General features: G+C 41.3%; 4 protein-coding genes across 10 annotated transcripts in view; 1 reads left to right on the top strand and 3 right to left on the bottom strand.

Annotated features, from left to right (window-relative positions):
* Positions 1–17,994, bottom strand: part of cdca7a (cell division cycle associated 7a) — a 238,982-nt gene that overhangs the window by 67,510 nt on the left and 153,478 nt on the right. The window lies entirely within an intron of this gene.
* On the bottom strand, positions 336–5,142 carry scrn3 (secernin 3). 5 transcript variants are annotated; one of them, XM_080786315.1, is made up of 9 exons: positions 5,104–5,142; positions 4,047–4,146; positions 3,490–3,559; positions 2,928–3,109; positions 2,232–2,431; positions 1,265–1,477; positions 997–1,159; positions 728–908; positions 336–499 (listed from the first exon to the last, which is right to left on the bottom strand). In XM_080786315.1, exons 2-9 carry the CDS (start codon positions 4,130–4,132, stop codon positions 338–340), a joined length of 1,257 nt encoding a protein of 418 aa, XP_080642441.1. In that variant the 5' UTR covers positions 4,133–4,146; positions 5,104–5,142; the 3' UTR covers positions 336–337. The 5 variants fall into 5 exon arrangements, with proteins under 5 accessions (XP_080642441.1, XP_080642442.1, XP_080642438.1 ...); XM_080786316.1 differs by lacking the exon at positions 5,104–5,142 and adding an exon at positions 4,357–4,434 and having other exon boundaries at positions 715–908; XM_080786312.1 differs by lacking the exon at positions 5,104–5,142 and adding an exon at positions 4,357–4,434.
* cirsr (corepressor of RBPJ and splicing regulator) lies at positions 4,513–13,564 on the top strand. Of its 3 annotated transcripts, none has more exons than XM_080786311.1 (11): positions 4,513–4,686; positions 6,590–6,684; positions 6,973–7,046; positions 7,207–7,220; positions 8,170–8,222; positions 8,310–8,358; positions 8,589–8,709; positions 9,643–9,749; positions 10,048–10,133; positions 12,049–12,551; positions 12,723–13,564. In XM_080786311.1, the coding sequence occupies exons 1-11, from the start codon at positions 4,615–4,617 to the stop codon at positions 13,016–13,018; spliced, it is 1,470 nt and encodes a 489-aa protein (XP_080642437.1). In that variant the 5' UTR covers positions 4,513–4,614; the 3' UTR covers positions 13,019–13,564. The 3 variants fall into 3 exon arrangements, with proteins under 3 accessions (XP_080642437.1, XP_080642436.1, XP_080642435.1); XM_080786310.1 differs by having other exon boundaries at positions 12,049–12,639; positions 12,688–13,564; XM_080786309.1 differs by having other exon boundaries at positions 12,049–13,564.
* sp9 (sp9 transcription factor) lies at positions 15,105–17,573 on the bottom strand. The gene is made up of 2 exons (XM_080785123.1): positions 17,455–17,573; positions 15,105–16,889 (listed from the first exon to the last, which is right to left on the bottom strand). Exons 1-2 carry the CDS (start codon positions 17,473–17,475, stop codon positions 15,594–15,596), a joined length of 1,317 nt encoding a protein of 438 aa, XP_080641249.1. The 5' UTR covers positions 17,476–17,573; the 3' UTR covers positions 15,105–15,593.

Below are 17,994 nucleotides of genomic sequence, written 5' to 3'. Positions count from 1 at the left end.
GGATTGGTTGCATGTCGATTTCAAAAAATTTCAATGAAATTATTTATGAAGAAACTTAATTTGTTTCCCTTTTCCCAAAATAATCAAATGTGCATGCAAAAAAAATCCCAAAGCGTTTAATTGTGAAAATAGACGATCTTCAAGCTCACAATGTGTCTCGATGCAACATGTTGTGAGTGGCATGTGAACAGCTATGTTCTTCACTATTAAATAGGACTTAAGTGATTAAGTGTATTTTTGTAAGTTTGAGTTCCAGGGAGATATTACATTTCTCTTTTGAGTCTTGGGCTGAAATGATTTGGGAACCCCTGAGATAGGTTATACAGTAGACCCATTCTCAACTTTTGCTATACACCGTCATCTCCTCCTGAACAGAGTTTGTGAACAGATTCACCACCAATGTAGAGTCCTGAACACCATTTGATAGAATGTTCTCCATCTCAGCCATCTTGTTTTTTTCCAGCTGCCTCAGATTTTCTGTAATCTTCTTTCCTCTTTCCTGAGGGAAATAAAGCAGATAGAAAATATTCAGCGGAAAATAGTAAAGAGAGAAACTGGTGTAACGAGAATTTAAACTATAAATGCATTTTAACCCCAGGCATATTAAAGTCTGAAGGCATAAGTCACTTCCAAATGTGGCTCTTTTGTGGCGAAGGGATTTGGTGTAGACTCAAGGAAAAAAAAGATGACCAAGTTTACTAGGGTTTACTAAACTTGTGGTCTTAACCTTTGTGGTTTCAATGATGGCAGCCACCACTTCGTGTTTGATGAACAACGGATGTTTGCGATCAGGCTTGCTCTGGAATCGGGGTTTCTTCTTCACAGGATCATCAAGACCATAGCTGGGAGAGCATGTCAGCTTCAACTGTTTAATTCCATTCACAAAGATGAAAGGTTTGAAAACGGACCTGTCACAGAAAAGGATCATCCAGTGAATTAAGTTTATAACAAAATGTGTTACTTCTAATGCAAAAGGTTTTGCTGTACTAACTGTACCTTTCAGGGTCAGGAGTTGCAGTGAAGTAGTGGACCCCTGGCAATGCCGGATCCTTGGGTATCATTGACACCATACTTCCTGTTGTCATAAACGACCCCTCCATGTTGATACCGCTTTCTTTATCTCTTAGGATATCCATCATAGTGGCAGCAGTGATGTGGCCTTCAGTAAATATTATAAAAGTATTTGGTGGCTTAAGAATCATGAACAATCTCTTCATCAAATATTAACATTATTATTATTTAAATGAATTGCATTGTGACTGACCATTGCTTTTTTCCAACAAGTTCTTTCCCTCACAGTATCGGCTGCCAGAGGCCTCAATTCTGGCTGTAGTCAAGAAGCTATAGACTTGAGCAAAGCTGAACTGTGTCTTTCCATCCCACCAGCCTTGGCTCCTGGCATATTCCCTCATTCTTGGATGTTCCTTGTCTATCTTGGTTGTTATGCCATATTGATTAGAGATGTTACGGTATCCATCTAGCAGGGTAGAAAATTGACGTAAGAGATTAAGGGCTGTATTTTGCGTGTCTTAAGTACCAGGTCTTATTCCCTAACTTGAGTAAACTAAAGACCTGGAGGCGTGATCAATGCTCTTTGGCCACTCAGAATAGCCAAATGGCATTGATCACGCCTCCAGGTCTTTAGTTTATTCAAGTTAGGGAGTAAGACCTGGTACTTAAGACACGCAAAATACAGCCCTAAGACTACTACTATACATGCAATAATACCATTTAAATCAGTGATTCCCAACTTTTTAAAGCACAGGCATTTTTACAAATGAGCTAATGGGGCCTGCCTGCTTTCACGCCTTACCACTTGTAACTAGGTTGTAGGAAAATCCAACCATCCCAAATGTATGTATATATTATTTATACTGTATTAACATACTCTTCTACTCTATATTTTTATCTCTGTAAATCAACATTGTAAAATCCTCTGTTATTTAACTCTGTGTACAAATGGAATGGATCCATTTGGTTGCTAACTATCAATCACTTGATAGCTGTTGAACCCCATCAAGGACCCCTGGGAGTCCCGAAACCCCAAGTTTTAGATGACACCTCAGTTGCTTGGTGTGATAGAGGATTTCCCATGACTGCAGGGTCATATGGTTGATCCTAATGACGAACCGTATCCATGGCCTTAACTTTGGAATTTTGCAGGGCATGTGATGGGCATGCTTTGTGATCTCAGTCTTGTATGCTGTGTTGAAGATGTTGCATGTGATTACCTTCCACTTTCTCTGCCGCCCAGTATTTCCCAGATGTTTCCAGCAGCCATGCCTCCTTCCTGTCTGAGATAAGGAAGCTGTTATGGTAGGTGAAGCCACTATCATCCTCCATGCAAGATCCTCCCTGGCCATATTTTTCCAGCAGCACTGTAATGACATCGACAGCTCTCTCAGCAGTGTCCGCCCTCTCAAGTCCAAGTCTAGAAAGATTAAGAGATACAGGTTCATGCTTTGGCTTGTGATCTTTTCTCACAGTGAATTCTGTTTATAATGTAATGTTTAACTCAAACATAGTTTAATAGGAAATGTCACTTAATTAACACCTTGAGGGCCCGGGCCTATTTAATCCATTAATAAAATGTGCCCATCATCAACAAGCGCCTCTAGGCTGTAGAGCGATGCGATCAGTTTTCATAGCACTAATTTGACGGAGATTATCAATCTCCGTCTCGGGCACATGACCATGCACTTGAACTTGACGGTGATTTACATCATGGGCCCCGATGGACTACTATGCATTTACAATTTTATTAAGCAATAATAAGGCCAACGGTAATGTTTAAAGACAAATTTAAACTTTGTACGACTGTGTTGCTCGGTGAAAGGAAATCAATTATTACAAAAACTAATGAATAAAAAACCGCAAGTAACCTGGTTGTACTAAAAGCATATATTATCTATCTGGAGAGCAATTACCTGAGCAGGTCCATGCCAAGAAGAGCCTCCTCATCGTCTGAACTCTCTTTGCCCCAAACTGCTTCATTTCCAATACAAACCTGGTGCTCATTTGCCCCCATTTCTGCCCCCCATAGCCAAGCAGGTCTGCTCAACACAACAGCATACGTGTGGGTGGCCTGTTCAATCTCTATGTACGTGCACTTTGAAGAAGAACAAAAGGATATCAATGGATATTATTAAACCTGCAATCCAGAACTTATTTTGATTTGATACAATATAACTAGAACATCTGCAGTAATTGGAGCCCAGGTGGTCTCCCTGCAGATCTACAAGCACATATCTACAAGTACAAGCTCATATTGCGGGACGAAGTGATGCGCTATGAGCTTGTATATCTGCTATTTTTTAATAGCCAACTAATGTGCTATATTTAGCCGAATCTAAAATGGCATAGATGCTTTCCCGGTTATAACGTGTTAAAGTGAGACCAGGTTACATACGTATTGCCACTTTGAATTATGACTTCAGCAATGTTCACAGTTATAAGCAAGCAAGTCAGCATTTTCTTTCCTATACCTACCTCAACCTTCTCTCCGGTTTCATAGTCTCTGGCAGGAAAGTAAAGCACCTCCTGAACTTCATCACAAGGCCTGTCAAAGACAGACAGACAGACATTTTAGTTCACGATTAATTGTCATACAAATTATTGCGATTAACGACATCATATATTGATTTTTTTTATATTGAATGTCAGAACCTATCAATCAAAATGAAAATTCTGTTTGCATTTTAGGCTTTGTAAACAAAACTTCACAGAGCAGATATAGCAGAGCAAATAATAACTATGTCTATGGCCAAAAAGCCCATAGGCCTACTGTACTAATTTTATACTATTCTTTAGAAAAATACATTTGTGAAAAAAGCAGATGTACAAGCTCACAATATGCATCACATCACGGCACTTTTTAAGATGAATTTATAGATTCATGTAAATGATATACGAAACGAGATCATCACAAAATAATTCTGATTATCTTAAATAATAATTAGGCGATTATGAAGTATAATAAATAACTGCTGTCAGCCTGTCACAATTATCATTATTTGTCAGGCTTCATAATCGCCTGACAGTTATACCTGTCAGAGTTCTTTCCAAACACAATATGTTGTCCTTCGGTGGATGGAGGCAGGGCCACGAAAGTGTCACAAGAGGACGGGTACATCGTGGCAGGTATAACTATGACAATAAAAGGAAAGAACGACCGGCCGGTCATGTTATTCTACACAGGATACATATACATAGCCTACTGTTAATCCATCCATTTAAATTGTAACTCTTGTTTTAAGTGTACCTTTAATTTTGCTTTAAAGACCCTTACGTTTGCGGATTATTTGGTTATTTCACAGTTAATTAATCTATGATCGTCGTGAGAGATATTCTTCTTACCAATGTGCTCACAGTCACTTTCTAGTTTCTATTTTCCATTCCACAGACCAGACCAGACTCCCAAAGTCCCAATTTCCCAAGCCTCACGTGACTGCTTGATCCGGAATTAAGAAGTCACGTGACACATTTGTTTACGCAGTAGTCGTGCGTCACTCACTGCGTCAGCACTGGCCAGCGGGTAGCAGCAACTAGCAAGTTAGCTACTAACTCATTTGAATCAAGGTTTCAGTAAGATATTAGCTAAATTATAATTCAAACATGGGGAAGTCGTTTGCTAATTTCATGTGCAAGAAAGATTTCCATCCTGCGTCGAAGTCAAACATAAAAAAGGTGAGTGTTGTTCAATGTTTACAGACTTTACATATACGCAAGATAGCCCCTCTAGACTATGCTAATTGTAGTATGCTAACCTACGTTACCAAACTTACCATGGCTTTAGTTTAGCGTAGCCCCATATGGATCTACAGATTTTGGCTAAGCTAATGCTAACACTAAATAGTAAATACCCCACGTCAAATGGCTGAAATGTATAGGCTATTAGACAATATACGAGTGACATAACTGAACATATAAATAACAGGTCAGTTATTCTCACTAGCTCAGGTCCAGGCGTTTAGCGCCATGTACCAAAGAACAAGATTCCTCTCCATCTCCTCACTGGTCAACAAAAACACCTTGACTAACCATTGCCCATAAAATGAAATACGGAGAGGTCCCAACAATTTTAAGAACATGTTTCAGACAAACCTGAAATGTTTCAGGTAAACGAGGACACAACCATTTCACCAGAGCCAGTATTGCAGATGTCGTGCTTCCTACTTTTAAAAGTAAAGTGGGCAAGGCTCATAGGAGCCACACAGTGGAACAGCCTGGAAACCAGTGTTAAACTGATATCCAATTTGAGGACATTTAAACAGAAGACTAAACAATGGGCCAATGGCTACTGGAAAAGGTTCCCCTATAAAGGGTCATCTTAGAGGGGGGGGATGGATAGGGACGTACTTGTTGTGTTGTGTATCTTGTAATGTATAAGTACTGTTATGTGTTTGTGATGTATTTTAAAGTATTGTTCCGTTCAGTGTGAGAGGACCTCAGTGGAAATAAGTCTTCAGACTTTACTGTGAAATCCTTGAATCGCTGATTATAATGTTGTATTATGATTGCTTTTCTAAATATATCAAATCAAAAAAAGACCCTAACAGGTGCATACATTTCTTCGACTGCATGCACCTCACCACAGCACCTCAAAGGCCCTTCAAACAAGGCTCCAGACATCCAAATAAACTGGTCAGGCAGCAGGCTACTACTTGGCCTTACTCCCAGAACCCACCTCACCCATGCCCATTTTGATAGACTGGAGCCTGGAATGGCTTAGGGTTGACGACAGAGTACAGCAACTTACAATGGCGATTATGGGCCTGGTCTACAAGATTCGCTACACCATGAAAATAACCATGTACCTGTCAAAATACTCAACGAAGTCCACATTTACAACGCCAAAGGGACAAGTGCAACCCAGATTCTGCTCAAACAAGGGATTAAATTAATTTCGCTCCCATGCCACTAAAATGTGTAACACCCTACCAACAGCCATTAAGAAATGTGAATCCCTAGACTTTCAAAACCGCACTGAAAGAGTACCTACGGACGGCTGCAATTCGTAAAAATCAGTCAAGGTCCCCCCTCCCCCGTGTTTTCCCCCATACCCTGCATGTTTTTCCCCTTTTTGATGTAAGTATGTCCATTTTAATTCAAAGGAGCTTTATTGGCATGAGAAAGCATACATTTACATTGTCAAAGCAGGTGTCATTTCAGCACGGACAGCTGCAGTTGGGCGGCTGCCGGCTAGCGCTGTGTGACCTGGGGTTTGCACTATTGGAGTAGTACAGGAGTTCAGTACAATACTTATAACATTAACAGTATACTGTAGTTGCACCTCTCAGTTCACACATGTGTGATGTTACTTTCTTTAACTGTATATATGTAGTGTATATGTCTTTAAGTGTTCAGATAATTGAAAATGGAGAACCCTGATGTAAACAAGTATTATTGCCTTTTCTGGTTTCATGATGTTTTGTATTGACCTATGCCTTTGCTTGAACTATAGTACTGTACTGTACTGTACCCATTCTACTAACTGAATCATTATTGTTGTTATTACTCCGCTAAGTATAGTTTTTCAGACAAGAAATGACTGAGATTATGAAGTGTCTCATATGTTTTTATTTTACAGGTATGGATAGCGGAACAAAAATTGACCTTCGAGAAGAAGAAGCAAGAAGATCTAATGCAGGCTTATATGAAAGAACAGGATACCTACAACAACAGGTGAGGTTACAGTTGCTTGCTTCTGTATGAACTACATTTATTTATTAAATAACGACCTCCTTCTTAAATTGACAGAATTTATTTTTGTACATATGCATGTCCAGAACATGACTAATATAAACAAGGTTTTATGAAACTGCAGCATTAGAGATGAGCGTGGTGGTTATTTCACATGATCACTGCTTTTCTGCTAAGGAGTCAGATAATTATACATAGCTGCTTAAAAAGCATCTTTTATTATCTACCTTTGTACTGACATTGATCGATATAATTTGCTCTCTACCATAGAGTGTTGATGGGGGATGATCGTGTTAAAAATGGCCTCAATTTCATGTATGAAGCTCCCCCTGGAGTCTCCAAAGGTAACTCACTAGTATTCACTATCGCCATAGGCTGATGGTTTATTGAATGATTATTATCTTCCTATTATGTTCAACATGATTGTTTTGGAAAGCACTTACCGGTATCACTTTATTTGAAATCTTCTCTCTTTTCTCTTTCATATTTGTCTCCTTTCTGAAGAGGAAATAAAGGAGGTAAAGAACATTACCATACCAACTAACGCATATATACAAATATAACTGCTTTTTACCCAATTTTAAAGGATCATGCCATCATTACATGACTTGACGTTTACATGGATTGCGAATTTGCGACAATCCGACTATTGGCCTTATTGAATATTCTAAAATAAACTACTCTAGGACAACACATCGGGAACAATGCCAGTTGAAATTGCATGCCAAGTTTGAAGTTGTTGTCTGAGTTATGCACAGGACAGACAGAGATTTTGATGAATTTATAGATAGAAGATAGATATGACAATATTTGGATCAAGTTGTTTAGATGAGCCACCGGCGGTAAGAGCAGGATTGTGGGCCTTTTTTTTTACCGCCACGCGTCTGCACATGAGGCTGCGGCACAACCCCCGCTGATCCAATCGAGAGCCTGCGTCACTCACTCCCCTTCTGAAACAGCCTTAAAATACAATATTACTATTCTGATTCTAATCTAATCTGATTATGCATGGATTATATTATGATTATATCCGGCTTAGTTTTGCCTTTTGTTTACATTTTCTCCATATTTATTTAAAATATTACCAAATCTATCCGAATTTTTGAGTCTGTGTTGCCTGTGAACTCTATTGTATAGCTAAGAAGTCATAGACATAAATCAATATTTTCTCCAGGAACTGTTCAGATAGACTTTAAACACGTTAAATTAACGATAATATAACTTTGACAACATATAAAGGTGCCATAATGTTCACTATATCTCAAGCAAGTTTCAAGTCTCTGCAAGTACATTTTCATACTGTGCTGAAGCTTCCTCAAAACATTAAGCCAGGTCTTCTGAGTATACCGTGTAGTAAACATGACAAAAAACTGGTATGGTCCTTTTAAGTAGTTTTGTTAAGTAAAACAGGTAGTTGAGTTGACATCATATTATTGTATATCTTAATGCTGTTTTCCTCTTCCTCAGGAGGGGGAGTCAGAGTGCAAGTTTGAGTGGCAAAAGGTGGCTCCTCGAGAGAAGTAAACATGATATTTACACACACATCTTTACCATTGGAATGTGTAGGTTTTCAGCATTAAGACCTATTTTCATTTATTTTTTTATAGGTATGCAAAGGATGACATGACCATTCGAGATCAGCCATTTGGGATCCAGGTGGGTGTTTAAGTCATAGTGGGACTTTTGCATTCATATTTTGAAATGGACCCTTTTGATCCTGAAACTTATCACATGTAGATTTTGACAGTTATATTCATTTGTTTTCCAATTTGAGTAAATGTCCCTATAAGCTTCAAATTTATCTTGACATCCAGCATTTTCTTGTGCCTTTTCACAGATTGTTGTAATATAGACATTTATGTCTACTGACCTTTTTTAATTCTCAGGTGCGCAACGTCAGATGCATCAAATGTCATAAATGGGGCCATGTGAACACGGATAGAGAGTGTCCTCTCTTTGGCTTGTCTGGTATCAATGCCAGCTCTGTGACTCCAGAGGAAGCACCAGGTAACCTACATTTTAACCCGTATAAACAATATCATTGAAACACAATTTTACTTGCTGTTCCTTTTGGCTCTAAGTGGTCAAAGTGGACCAAACCAGTAAATGGTCACGCCCCCCTCGCTTAGCCAACTTAGCCCTGTTCGAGTTGTGACCAGATATGGACAGAATAGTAAATCATGTTCTGGCCAGAGCGTTTGCCCCGACTGCCACTCAAAGTGGCTACTGGCCAATCACAGCGCATCCGTACTCAAACGCGAAGGGGATTCCATGCTCGCAAGCCCGAAACTATGACTCAGACATATTGGTCGGATCGGTGGTGCGACGTAGGTGGCCCTCACACCGCAGCGGCCCGAACTCTAGATGTGAGGGCCGCCTGAACCTTTCAATTATAATTGCGTTTCACTGATGTTGATTGTCGATTAAAAATTATACAAATATTAATTTCAAGAAAATATAATCTTTTGTAATTTGAACAGGAATTTACTCAAATTGTGTTTGACTGGGATATGTATGTTTCCAGCATGAGCCGTCCGTTAGTGCTGCAGTATGAGACATAGAACAGCACTCCTCTGGTGTTTCTGCTGGGTTCATAGTCTGTCTCATGCTGAATCTCACTCCTGCAATCAGGTAGTTGAGTACTAAAGTAACGTGTTTACTCTGGAAGAGTCCAGTGCAGCAGTGTTGATGGTGGAGTGCGGTAATGGTGCCCCTCCTGTGACCGGAGGAAAATGCAATTATTGTATATTCTGATTCTCTGTAAGTGACGCTTTGGTAAAGAATGATATTGTATTATTTGCTCAGCCGGAAGTGGAGTGAGTTGATTTGGTGTCGCATTCTGTTAACAAATAGCCACCTTTTGAAATTTCCGCTGTGGAGGTAGTGGGTTGGCATGGGCTGACATCAATGGGACTCTGAGGCTGTGATTTGTGCTAACAGGTCCGTCGATGCACCCCTCGGAGTTAATGGCGGAGATGCGAAACAGTGGGTTTGCCCTGAAAAAATGTGTCCTTGGAAGAAATTCTACAGTTTTTGATCCATCACAGGTAATTGTCAATCTCACCCTCCCCATCTTTACACACACAGGTCTAGAGTCTAGACATAAGGTGTATCTTTTTTTCTACATGTGATTGCTATAAAGTGGCCAATTATTTACATTAAGCACGGTGTTATTCCATTATAGTCTAGATTAGTCATGTGTTAAAGATTTGATAAAATGTTCAAACCAATTTGTGTTTGCGTAGGTATAGTTAGTGGGATATCATTTTGCATCACAACTCCACGAAAAGATTACCTTGCTATTGCTTTCTTTGTTTAAAAAAAAGATGTATGTGTCTCTGGTAGGAATATGTAGCTAGTGATGAAGAACTGGATCCTGAAGTGGAATTTTTGAAGTCTCTAACTACCAAACAAAAACAGAAACTCCTCAGGTAGGTCCAAAATAAATACTGTAGTAATGCTTAAGACACTGCTTATAATTGGAAATAATAATAATTTAGTTCAGAGATCTTGCCATGTAGGCTTTTATATATATATTTTGCTTTCTTTTTGAGCGGTGCCTCCACTCCATTGCACATCTTTAGAGCACCGAAGTCTGACATCACTTTCAGTAGAGGACGCCAATACACAGCTTCATGATTTTTTTTATTTGCAGTGAAATAGTGGCTGTGCGTCGTTAATGATGTCCATTCATATTTGATACAGCCAGTTTCTGGAGAAAATGGAATTAATGTCGCTGCTAATATTAGTCACGCCCAGCTGTCAACACATTGCGTTCCTGAGATTCCTCGTTGACGTAAGCTCAGCTGGTGGTGACTCGACTTGTACTAACCACGAAGCATTAAATATCAATAAAATAAAAATAAACTTAATTAATAATCAGTTTCTGTTCTGTGTGACGGGCAGATGCAGCCACCCGCCTAGGCGCCTACCCGGAAATGTAGTCTCTGGGTTGTTTGACTAATTTCTAACACTTATTTTGTTACTCTTTGGTAACATTTCCACCTTCAGTCGATGCTTCATATCCATATGAGTGAAAAGGCCGGGGTGATCGGTTTTCAAACACAGTTCTTATATGAGGCGATCTAAAATTCCCCTATGGAGATTACAATGCAAATAATAAGTACACGAACCTGGGGACTGACGCGCTCTACTGACAGTGACGTCAGGACTTCGGTGCTCTAATTTCTCGACTGTTTCGGACGTGGGAAGGCTCGCCAGATATTTCTCATATCTTTTCCAAAAATACTCAAAGTACAGTACAGAGCACAGTACACTACAATACAGTATAGAGCACAGTATACAGACTAAACATGGGATACAAGGACAGCAAGGCAAACATTTTAATTGTGTTGTCTGGATTTTGTACACATTGTAGCGAAATGTGACACATTTCTCGACGAGAGCATTGACTTACTGACTGGCAGCTACAGGGCACTGATTTGTATGGAATTTTTGTCAAATTTTCAGACCAGTTCGTCACAAGGTTTTTGGTTGAATCATTCATCATCCGCTCTTGCCCGATGCAAACAACATCAATGGAGTGCATGGTCAAGTCTGGGGAAAAAAAAGGTTTCATAAGTGTTTCTTCAGTGAAGACGTGCTGGTCTTCTCCGTGTCATAGGAAAGCACTGTGTCACACTTCTACAATCACAAACAAACTGCCCCACACATCTGACTGGCACCTTTTGGGACTTGCTCGCTGTACTCTTTCTTTTTGGAGTTTGCGTTTCACTTCGCTCAAGAGTGTGTGTGTGTGTGAGAGAGACCACCACCACCTTGATATTCCATTCCAAATTGCCGTCAGCCGTGGCGTGAGATCTTAGAATGTAATTATTACAACGCACGCATATGTCTAAACCTACCGAAACCTATTTTTATATATATATATATAAATAAAAAAGCTCGGGTCCTCGCGGGTCCTTTCAGGTATTATGCATTTCAGATGCCTTGACCGAGACCCGCAGCTTTGAAATGGAACTGACTCATGCCCCCAAGGGTAAGTCAATATTTTGTGCCCTAACCGGCTCTGTTCTCTGTTCAGACCTTGGGTGTTCGGATCCGGGTGGACCCGTGCTACCCTCTAGCTTGCACACACTGACACTAAGGATTGACGCAGTCGCATCACTTGTTAGGCATGTTATCTGTGTTGGGACTAAAATTTCATATCACGACACTGGGAATTATTTGCGTGTACTGCCAATCTTTTGTATTGGCTTACTTGTGTAACTTGTGTACATGTATACTGTATATAATGTATTGTGTACAGTTTGTGTGAGAAAACATACACTATTATGACAGGGACTGTGCATTGTACATTAAATATTACTTTTCATAATTCCACAGGAAACTTGATCGCCTGGAGGAGAAGAAGAAGGAGAAGAAGAAGAAGAAGAAAAACAAAGGGAAGCACAAGAAAAAGCATGAGAGTAGCAGCAGTTCCAGCAGCAGTGACTCTGACTCTGACTCCGACGGCCACGGCAAATCTAAGAACCAAAAGAGAAAGAAGAAGAGCAAGAGGAACGACTGCCATCATGATACCGACGCGGGGAGTGGGAACAACCGCTCTCCCCACAGGAGCAGGTCACGGAGCCCTCGCCATGGAGATGGCACGCAGAGAGGGATGGAAAGGGGAAGCGAGGAGGGCCAAACACACAGCCCCGAGAGGAAGAGCAAGGTTCAGGAAGGTCGTGAAAGGCAGAGGCGTGACAGCACTGACAGACAGAGACACAGCAGCAGGGACAGACAGAGACACAGCAGCAGGGACAGACAGAGGCGCAACAGCCAGGACAGACAGAGGCGCAACAGCCAGGACAGACAGAGACCTGACTGCAGAGACAGACAGAGACGTGACAGCGGGGACAGAAATGACAGCAGAGACAGACAGAGGTGCAACAGCCAGGACAGACAGAGACCTGACTGCAGAGACAGACAGAGGTGCAACAGCCAGGACAGACAGAGACCTGACTGCAGAGACAGACAGAGACATGACAGCGGGGACAGACGGAGACATGACACAGATGACAGCGTAGACAGACGGAGACATGACAGCAGGGACAGACAGAGACATGACAGCAGGGACAGACAGAGACATGACAGCAGGGACAGACAGAAACCCAGCAGCTCAAAGTCTGGCCCAGAGAGGAGCAAGAGGGTCGACAGAGGCAGGGAGGGTGGAGGTAAAGACGGTCGTCACAGTACAGATGACCAGAGGAACAGGAGCAGTGCAGATGGGAAGGATGGAGTGGTAAATGGGAGGAGCAGGAGCATGGAAAGGGGGAAAGAGAAAGGAGTAGCCCAGGAGTTTGGAAAATAGAGAAAAGGATCCACACAGATCAGTGAAAGCACTGTGTCCCGTTTTTTTAAATTACATTATTTTAACACAACATTTTATGTTTACATTGTTTTTTTGTTTTTTGTTTTGTTAATGATTATAACAAACTGGACCGTCCCTTATTGAGATGGGAGGGATTATATGCGGACTGGTTTTCTTCCAGTAGGTGGCAGTCATGGACTACAAATAACGTCAAATTGGCCACAACGCTTTTTATTTGTATTGGCTTGTATAGGTTAATTGATTCCTGCAGAGTGCTTTTTCATCTGTGGCCCCTTTGTAGTGTTGGAGACTCGTTTTCGTGTTTATTTGACCACCGGTGGTGTCGTGAATAGATAGAATTTGTTCCTCCGATGCTTTGCCTATAGGCCCCTATATTGGAAAATTGTATATCTGAAGGTCCTGGATTCCTCCACACAGGAATGTATTTTATCCTCGAAAATGATAGCTTAAATTGATAGCAGCATGTAAAGGTTGTGTGATCACGTGTATTGTACAGAAGTTTAGTAAAGAAAAATGTGCCGACGATCTTTCGTGTTCCTATATATGATCTTTTATGTCAAATAAGAAATGGGCCTATTTCGTTCCTCGGGTCAATATAGTCTACTCTGATAGCCACAGCAATTCTAAATTGACTTGATGACGGGACAACAGCGTGGGTCCCTCTCATATGAATTGAGCGCTTACATCTGCCTGAAAACATGGATATAATGTTCAAATATCAACGAGTGGGCATAACATCTTTGACTTTAGTTAGGCTACTATATCCATGTCGCAACCATCTCATTAAGTCGTTCATTTAATTTAAGCAATCTTTTTATTGGCCCAAGGGCGACATGAAATAAGTGGCGCATTTATTTCATTTAGAACTTTAAATTTAATCTAAAATCACTGGGGAATTATTTTCCTATTATTATTATTAGTCCTTATATTATTAGCCTTTTTTTTTTTTTTTTTCAGAATTAAATTGAAAACGAGACTGGTAGGGCTATTGATATGTTTGTTGATCGCTGAATGTCTGCAAATTAACATTGGAAATGCCTGATATAATTATATTGAAATGCCGCTAGTTCAGATTTTTATATTGATGAAATTCAAAATGTAATTCAAATGTAATAGTTTTCACTGGGTTATATCTGACCGCTTCCCTTCGAGGCAGTCACACAAAAGGAAATGGAAAATAATTCCCCTCTATTGCCTTCTGCTCAATTTAACTTCCTCTTGTAAAAGGAGCGTGTCTGGATGAGATGCATATTCCCAGGCCTGGACCCTGGCTGTAATTATTCCCCGGGCTGGTTTTTCTTTGAGGGTCGGACGCTGCAGTGGGTAAGCACAAAGAAGAAGGCAGAGAGCATCCTTGAACCCTTTCAATACGGGGCCACTGATATTCAAATACACGCAGCGCAGGCACCATTTGACTGCGCTGAGCAAAGAGCATTTTAAATTCAACATTTGCATGTGGCTTTTTGCCCCTTCTTTTCAAAAGTTAAAAAAAATGTTCCCATAACATCTAGTGGTTTCCAGCCAAAAGAAAGATGACTGGGCCTTATTCTTGGTCTATACCATCGCCGTTTTGTATGCAAATTGAAGCAGTTAATTTGGACAATTAGAATAAATATGCAGAGACCTTTGTCATCAAACCCCCGTGGAAACCGCCAGATAAAGTGAAATTGAACAAAAGATGTCTCGGAGATTAATTAGATATTTGATAAGACACGAATCCCTAATCGCAAATACAAGACACATGGGGCTGTGATGTGCTCCAAGTCATAATTAATACCATTTAACAAGATTTTCATTTGGGCATGAAATGTCTTTTCCGGGGCATTAACCATTGATTTATTCCATAGAGAAAATAGTCAAAGTCAAGGTGCGACTACCTGATATAATTTAGAAAATAAACGCATTCTCAATGTCATCCCATATTAATGTCCAAATACATTTTAATTTCTAGCTGTATTTGGGCCTGAAAATAAATTATTTGGGCAAATGATAAAATGTTCATCACACAATTTCAGCCTCGGATGTTTTAAAATGTTTTTAATTGTGGTAAAATGAAAGGCTTATACGTGTGGCTTTATACAGGTAAACATTTATATATATATCATTTAGCAAAGAAATAAAATGGTTAACTAAAGTTTAAAAAGCTGTGTACATACATATCCACAAAGTGCGTCGAAAGTAAACTCCCTGATTTCAGGATACCAAACACGAATAAAACAATCATTACATTTACATGAAAGTAACACATTTGTCGTCATATACAAGATGAACTCACATTGTCCAACCAAGTTCAACAGGTTTAGCACATCCTTGGCGCTTAATCGTGCCTTTTCTTTTCAAGTTGTCTAAAAAAATGTTCAAGGCCTGCCATTCTTGAATTTATGTCCCATGTTTGTTGGTGTCACGAATCAAAATTCGTTATGTTTGTGGAGAACAATGTTTAAGCTTCGCAAATACCTCCTTGGAAATCATTTTACATTTTCAAATCAGACCCGTTTTCAAAACTGTGCCACTTTTCAATTGCCGGTATAGATTGTTGCATTTCTCACTCTTATTAGGGCTCGTCGTGGGGAGAATGGTCTTTTCTGGGATGCACCCCATCTAAAATGAGTTCAGGGGACTCTGACCGTGGGGTCTCCAGGTTACTGGTATCGGTGTCACTGTCGCTCCCCTTTTTGCTTCCTCCACCGCCGGCAGTGTGCGTTTTGATGTGTTTGCTCAAGTGGTCACTCCTCATAAAGCGCTTGTTGCATACCGGGCACGCGAACCTTTTCTCGCCCGTGTGCGTGCGAAGGTGTCTCTGGAGCTCATCGGACCTTGTGAATCGTTTGCCACAGAATAGCCAGTTGCAGACAAAAGGCCGCTCGCCGGTGTGCCACCTCAAATGCGCTTTGAGGTGGGAAGTTTTCCCGTACACTTTGCCACAGCCAGGAATGTGGCAACTATGAAGTCCTTTTCTCCGGAGACTGGCCCCGGCGGGCCCCAGCCGCTCGGCCTCCTGACAGTTCGGACAGTCACACGTCGCCCTGCCCGAATACCTTCTGGACGACCTAGAAGAACTACTTATTCCTGAACTGGCGCCCGAAATCATGGCGTTGGCAGCCGACGCGTCTGTGTACGCGGGGATGACCGTTTTGAAACCCTCCTGCGTTAAAAGGTGCTGACCGGTCGACAGTAGGTGGGACGCGGAGGGACTGATGCCGGTGGAGCTGAACGCCGAGTGTGTCAATGTGGAGAAGTCTGGGTTGTAGCCACTGAGCTGGGAGTGTATGGCCTGCGGCGTCCCGGAGTGCAGGGAGGTCTGGAGGCTGCTCGCCGGGTTCTGCACGTCGAGCCACGACCCGGGATTGGTGTGCACGTCCCACCACGAGGACGCGCCGTTAGTAACGTCGCCAGAAATGGTCGAGTGGAAACCGGACTTGTACCACGACTCGTAAGGGTGAGCCATTCCGACTCGTGGGTAAAGTGTCTCTGCCGAAGTGTGTACTTTTGAGATAAAGGCTGATTGTCCGGACTCTTGAGAGGTAATGCTCGCGGCGTTGGAAAACAGACCGCTGTAGTCTGTGGAAAACGCAGACGAGGTCGGGGAGGTGGACGCCAGGCAGAACGCACTGTTGCTGCTGCTGCCACTAGTTGATGAGAGTCCTGTCGACGCGCGGCTCGTTGACACAGTGAACCCGGGGAGACTGGAGCCCAAGTTACAGCTAGCGGAGGACCGTTTCCAGGGATGAAATCCACCTTTTGAGAAAGCACTGGAATCAGGTAAAGTGGTAAGAGGACTGGTGTTACCAATTTTGTTGCAGGTTGCCGCCAGCATCGCTAAAGGGGTAGTTCCAAAACGTGGCTCTTCCTGAAAGAGGGGGAGAGGAAAAAAAGTTATTGGACTAAAAATCTCTCAGTTCTCTCAGTTAACAACCGAAAGACTGTCAAATATAGGCTGATTGTCTTGAGACATTTACATGCATTACAATTAAGTTTAACGTTGGTGCAACGTGTTCTAAAAGTAGCGTATTTTGTTCCAAACTACTCTATTGCTTTATCTTTCGAGTGCTCATTTTGGCAAGTGCACATCAGTGGTATATAACATATGTAGCATAGAACAATAAGGCAATGGTGTTGCTGCGTTCTGTTATGAAATGTCAGTTGTTCTATCCATGAGTAAAGGGATATCCAGAAACACTATAATTCTGCCTCGAAAGTTTGCATGTGTAAAATAAACTCACATTTTCTAAGGGGAACCGTTTAGAATGCTGATATTATTTACAATTAATATCCCACGGTAGATTTAAAAAACAATGCAACTAAAATGTATAGGTAAAATAAAATGTAAGGGTACTTTTACTGGATAGGCTAAATCGCGGGGGAATAACAACTTTACGCGTAACTTTTACGCACGAATACAAAATCACACTTACCCCAAGTATAGACGTAGCCATATCCAGGGTCTGTGCTATGATGAAATTGTTCGCAATTGCAATAGTGTAGGTTTCCAAGTTGATTCAGACACTGCTTTTCTCAAGCCACGCAATTTTTCTCTTGGCTCTTGGCTCCCACACTAGCTAGTTGTAGAGAGCGTGTTCTTTGAAGTACAGCTGGCACGGACGTGCAGCCAATCTAACAGCGGCATTCCAAGCTGGGCGATGAAGTCAACCAATGAGAGGTTCGACCATGGACACAGACGCCAAACGTCTCACGTCAATCATCTGTTGTTGTGTGGCTCTGCTCTCACTGTCAAGCATGATACGATTTGGTTTTTAAAAATACATTTGATTTAATGTATTCTCACACGAAGGCGCAATGTCTTCTTTCATAGAGATGAGTTCAAAACACCACTTCTCCAGAAGGTAAGCTAATTAACTTTTGAAGATGTTTTGGGGGATTGTGGCATGTGTTTTTTAATTCTTTACATTCAGGCTACAACATTCACGCCATACGTCACCGAGAAAGACATTAGG

This window comes from Protomyctophum bolini (assembly GCF_963924005.1).
Source record: "Protomyctophum bolini genome assembly, chromosome: 16".
In the NCBI taxonomy this organism is placed as follows: domain Eukaryota; kingdom Metazoa; phylum Chordata; class Actinopteri; order Myctophiformes; family Myctophidae; genus Protomyctophum; species Protomyctophum bolini.
The sequence above is the reverse complement of the archived record's forward strand: the minus strand, read 5'-3'. Positions and strand labels throughout refer to the sequence as shown.

Excerpts from the sequence above, each read along its gene's own strand:
- scrn3 (XM_080786315.1), bottom strand. The coding sequence starts at position 4,132 with ATGTACCCGTCCTCTTGTGACACTTTCGTGGCCCTGCCTCCATCCACC. Across the intron at positions 3,110-3,489 it reads AAACCGGAGAGAAGGTTGAG|TGCACGTACATAGAGATTGA; the intron begins GTAGGTATAGGA and ends TCTTCTTCAAAG. Across the intron at positions 1,160-1,264 it reads CTTGTTGGAAAAAAGCAATG|GCCACATCACTGCTGCCACT; the intron begins GTCAGTCACAAT and ends TATTTACTGAAG.
- cirsr (XM_080786309.1), top strand. The coding sequence starts at position 4,615 with ATGGGGAAGTCGTTTGCTAATTTCATGTGCAAGAAAGATTTCCATCCT. Across the intron at positions 8,223-8,309 it reads AAGGTGGCTCCTCGAGAGAA|GTATGCAAAGGATGACATGA; the intron begins GTAAACATGATA and ends ATTTTTTTATAG. Across the intron at positions 9,750-10,047 it reads CAGTTTTTGATCCATCACAG|GAATATGTAGCTAGTGATGA; the intron begins GTAATTGTCAAT and ends TGTCTCTGGTAG.
- sp9 (XM_080785123.1), bottom strand. The coding sequence starts at position 17,475 with ATGGCTACGTCTATACTTGGG. Across the intron at positions 16,890-17,454 it reads TGGCTACGTCTATACTTGGG|GAAGAGCCACGTTTTGGAAC; the intron begins GTAAGTGTGATT and ends CCCCTCTTTCAG.